General features: G+C 50.2%; 2 protein-coding genes across 2 annotated transcripts; both read right to left on the bottom strand.

The window, feature by feature from the left end:
* Positions 1-8,687: 8,687 nt before the first annotated feature.
* On the bottom strand, positions 8,688-9,486 carry LOC141416818 (arrestin domain-containing protein 5-like). Its single transcript, XM_074054334.1, has one exon. It carries the CDS (start codon positions 9,431-9,433, stop codon positions 8,921-8,923), a length of 513 nt encoding a protein of 170 aa, XP_073910435.1. The 5' UTR covers positions 9,434-9,486; the 3' UTR covers positions 8,688-8,920.
* Positions 9,487-12,498: 3,012 nt separating this feature from the next.
* On the bottom strand, positions 12,499-15,083 carry LOC141416257 (zinc finger RNA-binding protein 2-like). The gene is made up of 2 exons (XM_074053307.1): positions 14,742-15,083; positions 12,499-13,444 (listed from the first exon to the last, which is right to left on the bottom strand). The coding sequence occupies exons 1-2, from the start codon at positions 15,081-15,083 to the stop codon at positions 13,268-13,270; spliced, it is 519 nt and encodes a 172-aa protein (XP_073909408.1). The 3' UTR covers positions 12,499-13,267.
* Between the last annotated feature and the right edge of the window lie 1,306 nt (positions 15,084-16,389).

Below are 16,389 nucleotides of genomic sequence, written 5' to 3' on the forward strand. Positions count from 1 at the left end.
CTATAGAAGTAAAGGTGCCAGTGAGTTTAGTATTATGGCGTATTTTAACAATCTTAAATTGTTTTTTATTTACTTTTAATTTTAAGACATAAAAAATTCAACTGAATGAGTGTATTAAACCTTTTATCCTTTTCTGTCTCCAAACATTTTATGACATTTTACTTTTTCTCTCTCTTCCCTCTCTTGCTCTCCCCTCTCTCTTACTCTCTCCTCTTTCTCCTCATTTCATCCATGAAGACCTCATCCAAATTTTGTTTTCATTCCTCCACTTCCCTCTCTCTACATTCACAACCCTTCTGCAACATTCCTTTTCTTTCAAGTCAGACCAGCTCTTAAGTCCATCCTTCATGTGTTAATTTTTGTAAGAGCTCAGTTAGTGCTGAGCCTTAATCCTCCTTCAGGATGCCCATTTTGGGTGAAGATGTACAAAATGGGGCACATCTTTCAAGACTGAAAGACTGATTTTTCCTTAGTTTGGCCAATAAATTGCTACCTGAATTTAAATAAACAACAGAGTCTGGTTTCTGAAGACCAATTTTAGCCTCTTGGCTTTTCCCATTCTCTTGGATGTTAGGGTTTTTTGGTTTTGTTTTGTATTTTTTACAATTACTTTGTAAACTTCATTAACCACAGTTTTATCTACATTCTACACCATTCTATACCAAAAGCAGGCCAATCTATTTTACAAAGTACCTTAAGCTTGTTAGGAGTTAACTTAACTCCATAGTCTCCATTAAATTCCTTTTTAAAGTTATTCATACACTCCAAGAGAGTGTTTTTACTCTGATTCCCACCATCGCCTCCTGTTAACAGACTGCCAGACAGACATAGAGTGTGAGGGAACTCCTCACTCACTTTGCAGCTGGACTGTGTCTCAGCTCACATTTTCATATGCTCTCACATAGCACAGTACTTCCACCCCGCTCCCTGAACCTGAGAGACACGGTTCACGTCAAAAAAGGCGGTTACTAGGGTGTCTCGTTGGGAGGTGATCAGTCTCCCTTCTGCCTCCTGGGGCAGGCCTGAATTTGAACCTGGGTTCTTACCAGTGTAATGAGCAGTGCTCCCCTCCCCTTGATGGTTCCTGCACCTCACTGGGTTCCATTGTGCATCCGAGGTCCTCACCCCGACTTGCTGGGAGGATGAATTCCCCTCCGGATCAAGCTGTCAATTGGCGCCAGGTGGGATCTCCTGGCAGTCCAGGGGGATGCACCCTGGTGACAAGGGAGGTGATAACTCACCATCTCCACAATCCCAGGTGAGCCCCCAAGAAATGTTGAGGAGTTTGCTAGCTGAAATATGAGACTCTGAGGCAAATAGCAGGAAGTAACGTTTTATTGTGCCAGCACAGATTCGGCGGACTCATGTCCAAAGGCTGAGCCCCAAGAACAAAGGGGTCTCACCTTATATACCCTTGCAAGCAGGTTACAGAAGCAAAAAGTAAGGTCTAATCCATATATGGTTATATTTAATTTAATTGGCCACTTTACCCTAGTGCTATGTGTCTTTTCCCATCCTCAGTGCTATGTGACCTTCCTCATGTTTAGATTTCTCAGGTTTTATCTCTCTGTTATGCCATCCCTACCTCTCTGCTACTTTCTTAGGACTCAGGCCTAGTCTGTTTTTTTCTGATCCTCCTCCCTGCTACACAACCATGGGCGCTCTCTCTCTCTCTCTCTCTCTCTCTCTCAAGTTGCTCTGGCTTAGATGGGTTATTATAGAAAATGTAAGCTCTGAACACCCAATTAAGCTAGTAACTAATGTAACCAAGACCCCCCATTCCCCAAACTATCAAGTTTGATTCTTGGCAAGTCTTACCTTGTGGAAATTTAAAAAACCAAAGGCAACTCTCAGGGGATAATAAATACCTCTGTTCAGAACCTATGTAGGGAAGGAGTTGGGGGCATAGACAGCCTCCCCTGCACCAGTTGGAGTGAGATCTGGAGACAACCCAGTGTCAGGGTTGGACTGCCTCTGCCCAAAGAGTTAATTCCAAACTGGCCCCCTTACAAGCTAAACTGCACTTATCTAAAAGCAGTCCACTAAATAATTGCCAGGATTTACTATGTAATCCCATACATTTGGCCATAGACAACCCAGCCATCCTAGACCAGGAACCTAAAGTAGCACCACAGGTATATGGATTAGGAGCATATGTCTCAGTAAGGGACCCTCTAGGATGACTAACCCTCCAGCTGGTCATAAATACAACCTCACACTCATTTGAAGGTAGTCCAACCCTTAGAGCCTGACAAGGATTTTGGTGTGCCAAATAGTGACTCCAAGAGAGTAGAGACAGTTGACATAAAACGGACTAGAGACTGGATACGTGATAAGAATGTCTGGGTCAAATGGGTTAAATTTTCTGTACAGGCTCTTAACAAGAGCAATGATTGTTATGCAAATGCTGCTGGAAGTGCAGGTGGTTCCATTTCTTCTTAGATGAGATACTGATCCTTGAGGAAAAGGTTGCATGCTGGCCCTAAACCAAGACAAGGATGCATGGGGAAACAGACCTGTAGATTTCTGTCTTTGCTATTTCTCACTTTGCGAAGATCAGACTTCAGGGCTATCCCCTCTTTCTCTAGGGAGCAGGAACGATTCCTCTTGCCTCTCCAGGCAGGGGGCAAAATTCACTAGACCTGTGGGAGAGCTGACAACTTGTACCAATGTCTTAAATGTCACCTGGTCAAGTGATGGCAATTACTCAGCTCTCCACATACCCTGGGCTGACATTTGGTGGTATTGTGAGAAAAGGGACCTCTGTGACATATTACTGTCCAACTCCACTGGGACTTGTGCCCTCGTTCAATTGGCAATTCTATTCTCCCTGGCATTCCACCAGCTCCTGATGGCACAATCACAAAGGCACTCCAAGAACTGATGAACTGTGGCTAATGAACTGGTCAAAAATGCCTGCATTGAGATACCTTCACTGGATGCTTAGAAGGTTGGTTTGGAAAATGGAGAGTCTTGGTAACCTTGATTCTAACATCTTTCATCATTGTAGCTGGGGTCTTGACAGTGACAGGGTGTTGTATTATGCCCTGTGTAAGAGGATTAGTGCAGAGACTAATTGAGGCAGCAGTTAACAAACAGATGGTCATGACCTGTCAGCAGGAAAATTTGCTATTATTAGAAACCCAATTAGATTCACTCTCCTATGATGAGAAAGTTAACAAATTCTAGAGCAAATTAAAAAACAGAAAACACAAATGTGAAAATAAGAGCAGTATAATAAAAAGAAGAGAGGAGGGAATTTGTTAGAAATAAAGTCAGTGTTGGTCCATTTTCAAGGCAAGGCATTGAACCCTGGCCATGTGCTTATATGTCAGCTTGCAGATGTTGGGAGAGGGCCAAATGATAAGGGAACTTAACCTGGGAGGGGTAAATCATGGTAGAGTGCAGAAACAGGTAAAAACTGTGTCAGAAAGCATGTATCACAGGGAGACCTTCCCACCACAAAGAGAGGCAGAGACCACTTCAAGCCTGCTTCTAAAATTTGATCCCAAGAGAGGCATATTTTAAAATAATCCAATAGGAAATAATGTATACCTCATAGTACTCAGCAAATGAGGAACCAGGGGAGGGACTCGTATACTAGATAATATAATGCTCTGGGGGGGGTCTCTGCTCTCCAGACACCTGGTCTTGCAAGATCACCACAAAAGTCTCTCTTTCACTGTACTCCATGTGTCTCTGAGTCTGTTCTTTGAGTTTGGATAGGTGAGCGTATTCCTCACAGGAGTAGCTGGAGAAATACTTGGTTGTGATCCCAAGAAGATAAGCCCTGGACCCACACCTTCTTTTCTGGCCGTGCCAGAACCTTGTAGACAGGGCGGGCCTTCAGCATTTTATTTCAAGGGTCATACGTGGCACAGTGCCTGCTTTGCAAGTGTGAAGCCCTGAGTTCAAATCCTAGTCCTGTGAAAGTCAAGGCCCATGGGGACTGATGGACATTTGGAGTCCCATGTCAGGTGGCCCGGCTCATACTGAGAGGCTTCCACTTGCTCTGGGAATAGGATGGCGACCTGAAATGTAGGACAGCCAGTTAAACTTGAACTTCAGACAAACAAATGGTTCCCAGAGCCAGGCATGGTGCTGCATACCTGTGATCCAAGCACCCAGGAGGCAAAGGCAGGAGGATCATAAGTTCAAGGCCAGTCTGGCCTCCGAGAGAAACCCTGTCTCAATTTTTTTTATTAAAAAAAAACAATAACCAACAAATCGTTCTTCAAAGCATAAGTATATGCCAGATGTGGCACAAGATATACTTATAAAAATTTATTGTTGCTCTGAATTTCAGATTTCATGGGACATCCTGCACATTTGTGCAGGACAAGAACTTCAGGGACAGGGCGAGGACAGAGAGCTTGGTCGGAGGGGACTGTGTTGGTGGAGGTCAGTGAGGGTGGGGATGGAGGGGTAGGAGGACGACTCTGGGTAGGTTTTGGAGGAAGCACCCTGGGCTCCTCACTGTGGATACAGTGTAGATGGGTGAGCATCTCCCCAGGAGGACTCCCAGTATGACTTAATGTGAGTGATCCTGATTGTTCGTTGCTGCCCCCTTCTTCAGCTGGTAGCTGGCAGCCAGCTGCATCCATGGGGGCTCCAGCGATGATGATGGGGACCTTGGCCCGGATGCTGGCCAGGGACCAGGGGAGGTGGACGGTGATGACCAGCTCATAGCGTGTTTGCATGATCTTGGAGTCCTGTGGGTTGCTGCTCACGGACAGCAGGAGTGGCAGCATCAAGGTGCTGACCACCTTGGTGGTGTCGAAGGCAGCCATGCGCGTGTTGACCTCTTGGTGTAACAGCTCGCTGCTGTCCAAGTGCTGGCGGAGCTGGCCGAAGGGCGTGAAGCCCTCGTACTCCACGTGTGTGTAGAGGGAGAAGATGACCTTCTTGAGACACTTGCTAGTCTCATTGTGTATTTCACAGGTGAAGGTGACCTTCTCTCCAGGCACGAATGTGTTCTTCTCCATGTGTACCTGTACGCAGACTATGCCCTGGCTGCAGCAGGTGTAGGAGACCTGTTTCTCCACTTCCACGAACACAGGACTCTGGAAAAGGAAGATTTGTGGACAGCTGTGAGGAGTCGTGGCTGCAGGATCAACTCCCCAAAGCCTCCAGGGCCTTGGAGATCTGTAACGCAGATGCCCTGACACGGATCCGAATCTGAGGCCTGGATATGTTGCAGGTAAAAGCTTGGAGTCAGCCAGGCATGGTGGCATATCCAGTCAATGAAACATCCAGCACTGTATCTAAGCCAGAGCCTGTGTTCTGCCCCAATGCCTCTATTGTGTCCCCCTTAGTTCTCATGGGGGCTCAGAGGGGACATGGCCTGCCAAGGTCACCCGGGGAGCAGTGGCCAGACTGTGAACCCAGATCAGCTGATCTCAGGGCTGGTCCATCCCTTCAAACATCTGCCCCTCCTGGTGCTGTCTGTGTGGTTGGCCAGGCTTTGAAGCCGCACACTTACAGAAGGCCAGTCATTGTCCCTCTCCTGCCTCCTCCCTTTCTCTCTGCGGTGCTGGGGTGGAACCCAGAGCCTCCTCCCAGGCAAGCGCTCTACTGCTGAGCTGTACTCCAGCCCCAGTCTGGCTCCTGGGACCTCCTCCCCAGCAGCTCTGTCCAAATGAGGAAACAGGCAGGCTGGAGAGGCTTCCCTTGAGAAGGCCATGCCACAGGCAGGTGGGGTAGCTGGGATTTGAACCTGTATACCAAGAACCAAAATGGTAGCCAGGCCTCTGTCTTTGTCATTCTAATGCCCTGGTGACAAGTGACACCCCCCCCAAGGTAAGCAACCTTGGCCAATGTCATCCACCCTGCCCCCCACTTCTACCTCTGCAGCTGGCCTCAGGAAGGGGCACTGAATAGCTCCTCAGGTGACCAGAGCCACTCCGGGAACTGCAGGGACTGAGGCCACCCCTCTTCCCCTCCCCAGTCTCCAGTCTCCACAGTCTGAGGGTTCAAAGTCCCCAGGGAGCCACTGAGTGTCCAGGCCTTTGGCCATCCAGAGTGTTATCCTGTGGCCTTGACTTACTGAGGGGTGTCCTGTGTCACACACCCTCTGACTGTTCTCTGTGGGGACATCCTAGTCCTGCAGGGTGGTAGGCAGCCTCCCTGGCCTCCACTCACTCCACGCCAGGAGCTTCCCAGTCACAACAGCCATATTTGTCCCCAGACGCCACTCAGAGTCCTCTAGCAGACCAACCGCTTTTCCTTAAAAAAGCCTTTTCTTTTCCTTAAAAGGCCCCTATTGACTTTTGGGGTTGTGGGGGGGCATCCAGGGCCATCCCTGGCCTCTCTTGACTGGATTGACATCCAGGGGCTAGTAACATCCCCTCTGATGACAAGGTATCTCCAGACATTGTCAGGTGTCCCCTGGGGGTAAAACTGCCTGTAAAGAACCACTGACTTGGGTCCTGTCCTGGTGTCTGTGAGCCCGGGGCGCTTCCAAGCCCTCTTTGTCCCTATCCCCTGACCACCTCCCCTTGCTCCTGGGCCTCCAAGAATTCTCCCTCCTCTGTCCCGCCCCTGGCCTCGACTGCCCTCACCTGGGCTGCATTTTCTCGGTGGACATAAGAAGTCCCTTGAATCAATACATCCACCCTCTTCTTGGCTAAGATGCGCTCCCAGGTCGCACAGGAGGCTTGCAGGAAGTAGAAGATGTGGCAAATTTTGCTGGTGAAGGTGGAGGGGAGCTCAGGAGGCAAGTCGAAATGGAAGTCAAAGGTGTGGCTACCGGCCCTTAACCAATTGTCTGTAAGCGAAACACTTGGAGGTCAGCAGAAGTTTCTAGAATCGCTGTCTTTTTCCCCCTTTATTTTTCTCCCTTTATTCATTATCCAGACAGAGACCCAGAGATGGTTCCTGAGTTTGGCTTGTGTCTCCCTGAGCTGAACTGAGCTGGGTTGGCCACCCCAGAATGCTGATGTGGGCTTCAATGTACCAGGTGCTCTGGCCTAAGAAAGTGGAGGTTGGGCGTCAGGATTCAACACACACACGTTGGGCACCGTTAGAAGTATCTTTAAGATATTGGGGTGTCACGAGAGACAACACAACTCAAGGCAAAATTTACTTCTGCGGAAGGATGTGCACCTGACAAATAGTCTGGGAAGCAAGCATATGGGGCAGGAGGTCTGCTCGAGGTTTATCTCTAATGCAGTGCTGCCCCTCTGCTGGATTGTGCAGGTTTCGGGTCACAGTCTACACGGTTGGCTAATTGGAAAGGGACACTAGGAGGGAAGCGATAAGTGTTTTAGGTTATCAGCTCCAGAACCAGGACATTTTAACAATCCTTTGTTCTTTTTTTTTTTAAACCCTTTGTTCTTAATAGAAACTTTTATCAGATTAAACAGGGTCCCTGAAGCAAGAGTGTGGGAAACAAGTCAGTGACAAGTTAGTAACATTTGTAGCAGTGGTGATTACTAATTAAATCTTTTGACAGAAAAGACCCAACCTAAACTGATTATTTCAGGCACCTCTGTATGCCAGACATAGTTTTAGTCTGTGTGTCGAGCAGCAAGCAAGGCACACAATGCTCCCAGATTCAAGGAGCTTGACCATTAGTGAGTGGCATACAGTAGGTGCTTAATATTGTTTATTTCTTTGTTTTGTTTTTGGTGCTGGGATTGAACTCAGGCCTGACAGATGCTAAGCATGTGCTCTAACCACTAGGCTACTCACCCAGCTCCAGTGTTTGTTGATTGACCAAGTGCAGGGCTGGAGGTCAAGAGTGCTCCCTGTCCCACCACCCCCATTTCCATGACCTTCTTGTTTTTCTTTCTTGTGTTTCTCCAAAACCCTTTTCTTATTGTCTAACTTCCCCAGCAAAGGCAATCCTGAAGACATCAGAAACCGTTTTATTCACTGCTGTGAACCCAGCTCCTAGCATGTGTGTGGACACAGTAGGTGCTCAATAAATGTCTGAGTGAGTGAATGAGCCCATCAGAGGCTTCCGGCTGGTTCTTTCTGGGGCGGGAGCCCTCTGCTGTTGGGAGACTTGGGAAGACTATACCTCATGCTGGGAGTTGTCAGGATGGGATTGTTTTTGTCGAGCTGAAGGAGCTGACACTTACAGAGCACTTACTGTGTGCACAGCACCCTTCTGCGCCCTCGTATGCCACAGAGAGGGAATGCAATCGTTTGTCACCTGCACACCTGTGTGCCTGGGTCCCTCATGTCACCCAGACCTGTGTGTAAACTAAGACCTTTCTCGATCATTCTATCTAAAATTCAAGGTCTAAAATTAAACTTTGTTCAGCCACATGTCTTGTTTGGCTGTGAAAACCCGGGAAACATTTCTAGCGACACAGTTTGGGGACGACATGGTCCTTCCTGGCAGCCCAGCTCAGCATCCTGACATTGGTTGGGACATCGGACCTGAGCCAGCAGAACTGGGAATTCGTCAGCCGTTCCCTGCAAGGTCTCCCTCACTCTTGTTCGTTTGTTTTGGTGGGATTGGGGTTTGACCTCAGGGCTTCGTGCTTGCAAAGCAGGCGCTCACCCTCCTGAGCCACCTCTCCAGTCCGTTTTGCTCTGGTTATTTGGAGATGGAGTCTCAAGAACTGTTTGCCCAGGCTGGCCTCCAACCTCGATCCTCCCGATCTCAGCCTCTCAAGTAGCTAGGATGGATTACAGGCGTGAGCCACCGACACCTGGCTTCTCTTTTGCCTCCCCTCTTTCCCTGTGACCAGGACTTCTATTTTGTCTCCTTGGCTTTCAGATTTCTCTTTAAAAGAAGAAGATTTCTTTGGACCTCTCAAAGGCAGTTGGTGGAGCTCTGATGGGCTCCTGTATCTTGTTATTGTCTTGTTGCGTGCATCTGCTAGTCACCACGATATACGGCTTCCTTCCTGGGGAGGAACCAGGCCTCTGCCTGTTTCCGACATCCCTGGCAGTAGTTGATTGACTATCAGATGTGTCTCCTTTCCAGATCCAGGTTGCTATGGTGGCTACTGTCCGCTGCCCGCCTGCCCTTACCGTCCACGCGGAATGTCTTCATCTGATGCACGTAGACAGCCTTGTTGCTGCAAGTCACATCTCTGCTGTAATCACGGGATGGGTCGATTTCCTCGCTCCACTCCACGTAACCCCTCCCCATGAGCTCCACATTCACCGTGGGGTTCACCAGCGTGCTGTTCAGTGTTAAGATCACTTGCCCGATGATGGTGGAGCCGGCCAGGTGCACTGCGTCCTTGGGCAGCACTAACTCGATGGACTTTACCACAGACATGGCAGCTTGGGGTGGTGGAAAAACATCCTCCCCCCTCTCCGGAGGCACTGAGATTCCGGGTTCCTTGGCCACAGTGTCATCTCTCTGTGACGTCATCTGCCCACAGTGCCCGGAAGGGAGACCCCAATGCTTGGGAGGGAAGGCGAGGCTGTTGTCTGGGGCAGGGAGAGTCGCGGGCTGCTTGAGCGTCATATGAACCTCACTCGTTCTTTTCAAAAAACTTTTTGGTGGGACTGGGGTTTGAACTCAGGGCCTCATGCTTGCTAGGTAGGTGCTCTTCTGCTTGAGCCACTCCACCAGCTCTTTTTGCTCTTGTTGGAGACAGTGTCTCGCTTTTTGCTCAGAAAAACTACACTAATTCAAAAGATAATGAAACTATTAAAAAAGAAAAACAGCTGGGCCAGACGGTCTCCATGGCAACTCAACTCTCCAGTAGTGTGGAAGCAGCCATAGACGATATGCAAATAAGTGAATATGGTTGTGTACTGATAAAACTTTATTTATAAATTGTTTTTATTATATTCCTTGATCATTTTTATTACTATAAAAATAAGGGTGATACCACTGTTTTTTGAACAGAATTAATAGGGTATATGTGTGTGTGTATATGTATGTATGTATGTAAGTGAAGGCATTCAGTTTTAAGGAATTGGCTCAGGCAACGTGGGAACATGGGAAGTCCAAAATCTTTAGGACAGACCAGCAAGCTAGAAGTTAGAATGGGATTTCTGTGTTCCAATCTTGAGGCAGAATTCCTTCTTCTCTGGAAAACCTGTTTTTTCCCTAAGGCCTTCAAATGATCAGCTGGGACCCACCTCTGTTATGAAGGGTTAGTTACTTTATTTACAGACAACTACAGATGAAATGCACATCTACAAAATACCTTCACAGCAACACTCAGGCCAGTGTCTGGCCAAAGAACTGGCCACCATGGCCTCACCAAATGAGTACATGAGCCCAGCTTCGCTGGCTGATTCCCAGGCCGTAGCTTCACAACTCAGATGGATTTGTCCTCTGGGACCTCTGAAATAAAATGCAGGGCAAGGACCCCTTCTCTAAAATGCTTGTAGCCAGAAGTATTTCAGATTTGGGGGGTTTTTGGATTTGGGGATCATTGCATACATTTCACTAAAAACTTAAAATCCAAAACATTTTTTTTGGTGATACTGGACTTAGGGCCTTGTGCTTGCCAGGCAGGTGTACTGTACCACTTGAGCCACTCCACCAGCCCTTTTTGTTATAGGTTTTTTCAAGATAGGGTCTCCCAAACTACTTGCCTTAGGCTGGCTTCGAACCAGGATCCTCCGGATCTCTACCTCCTGAGTAGCAGATTATAGGTGTGAGCCACCAGCACCTGTCTGCTTCAGTTATTTTTCAGGTAGGGTCTTAGTTTTTTCCTGGGGCCAGCATGGACCTCGATCTAACTGTACCTCCTCTGGACTTAACTCTGTGTCTGCTGGGATGGCAGGCATGCACTACCTCAACTGGCTTATTTGCTGGTGCTGGCCTTCAACCTAGATCCTCCTAATCTGTGCCTCCTGAGTAGCTGAGATTACAGCTGTGTACCAGTGTGCCTGGGCTAAAATCCAAAGCTTTTTGAGTGTGATGTTGGACTTTGGAATATTTTGGATTTGAGGTTTGGGGGTTAGGAAAGTTTGATCATCCCTATCCCCTTTAATGGTGGCAGCTACTCTACTGGGCATGTGTGACATAAGCTATTGTCCCTCTGGCCGTCGTTTAGATGGCATTTATGTTTCAGCCTGAACCCTTTCATAATGATGACTTAAAGGTGCCACACTCTGCTTTTTCAGTTTTTGTTGGAGACAGACCCAGACCCGCCTCAGACCTTGATCTTCCTACCTCGGCCTCCCGAGTAGCTGGGATTAGAGGTGTAAACAAACACATCCAGCTTGTCTTTGCAACTTTTATGAAAACCACCTCTGGCTGGTTTCCAATAGCGATGCCTGTGTTTTTTTCTTGTTTATTTATTTTTGTGGGGCTGGGGATGGAACCCAGGGCCTTGTGCATGCTAGGTAAGTGCTCGCCATTGAGCCACACCCCCGGCCCTACTGCTTCTAGGGACCACAGAGCAGAGTCACCCCTGGCAGGGAGCAGAAGAGCCTCGGGGAGAGGGGAGGGTCAGACAAGCCACAGGGGTCAGGGCAGCCATCCTTACCGGGAGCTGCCGGGGCAGCTGCTCCGCGATCCTCTGCAGCAGGGCATGCGTGGGCTTCTGGGAGCAGAGCAGGGCCAGCTGCACGCGCCAGTCTCCCTGAAGGACCAGGCCTTTCGCCAGGATGCCCACCCACATGACAACTTTCAGGACCTGAGGGGAGGGTGCTGCAGCCCTGGCAAGACAGAGCCAAGAATATTCCATCATGGAAGGGGTGCAGGGACCCCAGCTGCTCCACTCAGGACCTCTGGGGACCCTGGCAACGTGCCTCAGTTTCCTGCCCTGGCAGGTTGAGATGAAACGTTACGACGCCAGTGTCTTCTAGAGCCTGGGCAGGTTCAGTGCAAACACATCACTGTGTAGAAGAACCCTGATACTTGCGGGATGGCTGCCAGGCCCCATGGACATCAAAACACGTTCCTTCTATAACCCAGCACAGCGTTTGCATAGAACCTGTGCATGTCCTCCCCGGGACTTAAATCATCTGCAGATGACTCAGTACCCAGTACAAGGTCAAGCCTGGGTTCACCACGTCACACTGCACAGTTTGGGGGATGATGAGAAGAAAAGCCTGTACCTGCTCAGTACAGACGCAGCTTTTTACAAAGTAGTTTCAACCCTCGGTTGGTTGAATCCACAGATACGGGATTCGTGGATATTGACTAAGAGGCATGGTAGGGACAGGGCCACAAAGCCTGGCCTCTCAGATCGGAGTGGAAAGGCCACCTCGGGATGATGCCCTCAGAGGTAAGGGGCTGTGGCACAACATACCTCTCCTATTCAAAGACTGTCCTCGTGAGCCCTTGTGTTCGATTTTAGCTTCTCAGTGGCTCCCGGGCAGGACAAAAAGAAAGATTCTCACTGTTCTTGGCCTGCTTGGGTGAAAGATACTTGGTGGCTTGGGAGACATGTGGACAAGGAGAGGCTGGTGACTGAGCAGAGGCCCAATGCACGAGCACACATTGTAACTCACGCACGCCAGCTCAATGAGATCAGCTGTCCCACAAGGCCACATGGTGTGGGGCTACCCTGGTGCAAGATGCCCAGAACAGGCAAATTCCTGTTGGGAAGTGGACTCCTGGTCCAGAAACACCTGGGGAGCTGGTGTTAGTGGGGACAGAGATCATGCGGGAGACAAGAAAGTTCTGGAGGTGGATGAAGGGACAGCTGCACAGCCATAGGGATGTGCTAAGTGCTACCAAACAGTACACCTAAAAACAGTTAAAATGGTAACTTTCATGTTGTATATATTTTACCATGATAGAAAAACACTGAATAAAGAAAATGAAAAAGACACTACCCAGAGAGGAAGAACGTGGAAAAGCCCACTCTCCATGAGAGGATGAAATTGTGTGGCAGTTACGACACAGAGGGACCTTGCCACATCCGCAGTGGCTCCTATGGACGCTGGCAGATACGTCCTCTGACCACGGAATGGCTCTGTGAGGTGGAGCCGGGGCTCAGTCACACGTGACTTCCTTCTGTGCGTGAGGGCGCAGGTTCGCGGACACGCGAGGCTTCTGTGAACTGCATTTAATTGAGGTTTTGAGATGGGGTCTCCCTGTCCTGCTGGGTGGTCTCCAACTCCTGGGCTCACGTAACGCTCCTGCCTCAGCCTTCTGAGCTGTGGGGACCAGTCTGTGCCACCATGCCCAGCTCTGTGAACCACAGGCTGAGCTGCGCCTTCCATAACAAAGGGCTCGTGACATTGGGCCGACAGTGCTTGTCCTCTGAGATTGGGGGACTTTGCACTCGGGGGCTGGGAAGCCTGATGGCCACACACACCTCCAGCCTCTCAGCCCTGGGTGAACGCCCCTCGAGCAGTGATGGTGGGTGACCTGTAAGGGCCAGGGTTAGAAGCCAGGTGGAGAGGGGGTCACGGGGAACCCGAGTTCCGTGTGCCAGCGCTGCCGCGTGTCCTCCAGCTGCCTCTGCGCCAGCTGCCTCTGCCTGCGCAGCCTCTCCACCAACTCCCTTTGCACCCTGCTGCTGGACCCCATGGCCAGGGGGAGACGGGGGTCCACTTTCCTCTGCAAGGCAAGCGACATGGGGTCAGGCTTCACAGTGCATGTGGGTACCCTGGGGACGCTGGACACCCCATGTGCTTCCCGCTGCAGCTCAGGATGCTGGGTTCACATTCTCTGCAGGCTTGAAACCCTGCATCCCAAAGGCAATGTGGGGAACGGGGTGCTGAGGGGAGCAGCGTTACGGTGTTCCTGATGAGGGGAGTCAGGAAGAAGGGGCTGGGGCAGGACGGTCAGGCAGTGCAGGAGGACACAGGCACATTCTGGACAGTTCAGGTTTTGAAGACATCAGAGTGTGTGCACAGCCTAAGATGGCCACCCCGTCCCTTAGTGATGTGACCTTACGGGACCTCATGTATTCTGCACTATTCAGCCTGCTGACTGGAAGTCACTGAGTTGCGTGTGACTGTGTTGGTGAATACGCTGTGGTTAAGGTATGTGGTGGGAAATTCAACCAAGAGCACTCACTGACGGACTAAAAACACTCACTCCCTCCAGACAACGGGAACAAGACCACAGACACAATTCTGGGCTTTTCTATGGTCTGTCCCCACCTTCCTCCCCCCACCCCAAAACTGCCTTGTTTTACAAATGGATCAAGTGTCCAGAGGGAACAGAACTAAAGACGTTTTCCAAAATAATACATAGATATCATTGATTTGTATCAATCTATGCACCCATCTACCCACCCACCCATCAATCTATCCATTCACCCTTCACCTACCCATCTATCCACCCACCTGCCCAGCCGCCCATCCACTCACCCACCCACCCCTCCTCCTTCCATCTGCCACCCATCCCCTAGTTCCTGATTCCTCTGGGCAGGCAGTGGGTGAGAGGCTGTTCCAGAACATGGACTATGGGTTGAGGTGGGAGACCCACCCTTGCTTCTGAGGAGGTGCAGGGGCACCTGAGAGGGGGTACCCAGGGCTATGGGAGCTGAGGAGTGACGGAGCCACCCCTGAGCTATGGCTCAGCCTGCTGGTCAGGCAGCACCTTGGCAAAGGGCAGGCATGCCTGGGGTGGCATCAGCTGCATGTGCCTGGGGCCTGTGGATCCTCAGCAGAGGAGGCCCCAGGGTGGCACCGACCTCACAGTGTCCAAGGACCCAGGGGACCTGGAGGATTACCCAGGGCTCAGTTTCACAGAGGAAAAGGTGTGCTTTGAGATGCGGATCAAGAGGTAGAAAACAGAAGCCACTACTCCCCCACCCCAGCCCTAAGCTAACCAGAGGCTAGGCAGAAGGGACTTAACCACAGAGGCCCTCAGACAGCATCGGGCCCCCCCACCCCCATGGACGCACCCTGTACTGCAGCCGGTGCCGCCGCCCTGTCACATGCATGTCCTTGGCATTGAGGTCATTGAAGTTGCATTCGCACAGCTTGCAGTGGAACCGAATCACCTCCCCTTTATCGTCGCACACCTGGGACACAAAGTTATGGTTGTGCATGTGCCAGGCTTGAGGCCCAGGAGGAGTACAAGGGATGCCACCGATGTCCTGGGCACTAAGCCGTCCCTTGTGGCCAGGCAGAGTCGTGCCTGCTGAGGAGGGAGCCGTATAAACACCAGCCTCAGCGTGGGCTCGATGGTGGGGATGGGCTTTCCCAGTCTGGTGTGCAACTTCAGGACCTGGAATGGAGCCCATGCCCTGTCAGATCAGTCCTCAGGCACCAGGCGAAGGATCCCTGGGCTGTGGGTGCGCTGTGGAAGGGGGTGCAGTGGACCTGCCCCTGGGGACCCCACCTTTCTCTGGCTGCCCTGAAATGCCTCCTGCTTTCTGGAGCACCACTCTCTGCAGAACAGCCTTCACAAGCCAGGGCCCTCTCTCCTGCTTCTAGGCCCATTGCTTGGGCAACTGTGGCATCTCTAGTTCTCCACATCGCACTGGCTCCCGATGACACTCTCCCTCCAGTTCTACTATGTCAGCAGCCATCTGTCTCTGTCTCCCAAGTCCCAACCCAGTGCTCCAGCCCAGAGAGGGACTGTGTGTGTGTGTGTGTGTGTGTGTGTGTGTGTGTGTGTGTGTGAGGTGGATATGTGGTTGGGGTCACCAGCTAAAATGGATATGTGCACAGGCTCCTGGGCACACAGCCATGTTCTGTGTAAGACATGCATGTAGCTAGGCATCATGGTACCTACCTGTAATCTCGGCACGTGGGAGGCAGAGGCAGGAAGATCAAGAGGTAGAGGTCAGTCTGAGCTGCATAGGGAGTTCCAGGCCACTGTGTGTGCACACTGTGTGTCCACTATGAGATACAGAGTGACACCCTGTCTCAAAAAGAATTTAAAAAAAGTGTAGGCCTTTCTCTGTTGACACCGACTTCACTGCCAGCCCCTCTCTGGCCGTGGCATTTATGTTCTTGGCCTTTGGTTCCATGCTGTAACTGCTGCTTACCACTGTGTTCGTCTTCTTAGCCACCCGGCCATCATAGCATTTGATGGGCTGAAGATTGATTACAGGAACCCTTTAGAGCCAGGCACCAGTGGATCACGCCTGTAATCCTAGCTACTCAGGAGGCAGAGATCAGGAGGATCACAGTTCAAAGCCAGCCTGGGCAAGTAGTTCTTGAGATCCTATCTTGAAAAACCCATCACAAAAAAAGGGTTAGTGGAGTGGCTCAAGTGGTAGAGTGCCTGCCTAGCAAGCATGAGGCCCTGAGTTTAAGCCCCAGTACTCCAAAAGTAAAAAATAGAAAAATATTTTTAAAAAAAGAATTTGTAAGAGCCAGGCGTTGGTGGCTCATGCCTGTAATCCTAGCTACTAAGGAGGCAGAGATCAGGAGGATTGAGGTTCAAAGCCAGTCCAGACAAATAGTTTGCGAGACCCTATCTCAAAAAAACCCATCACAAAAATATGCTGGTGGAGTGGCTCAAGGTGTAGACCCAGTACTACAAAAAAAAAAAAAAAAAAAAAAAAGCTAGTAGCAGACTCAGAACCTGGGCTGAAAGCT

This window comes from Castor canadensis, chromosome 14, assembly GCF_047511655.1.
Source record: "Castor canadensis chromosome 14, mCasCan1.hap1v2, whole genome shotgun sequence".
Lineage (NCBI taxonomy): Eukaryota > Metazoa > Chordata > Mammalia > Rodentia > Castoridae > Castor > Castor canadensis.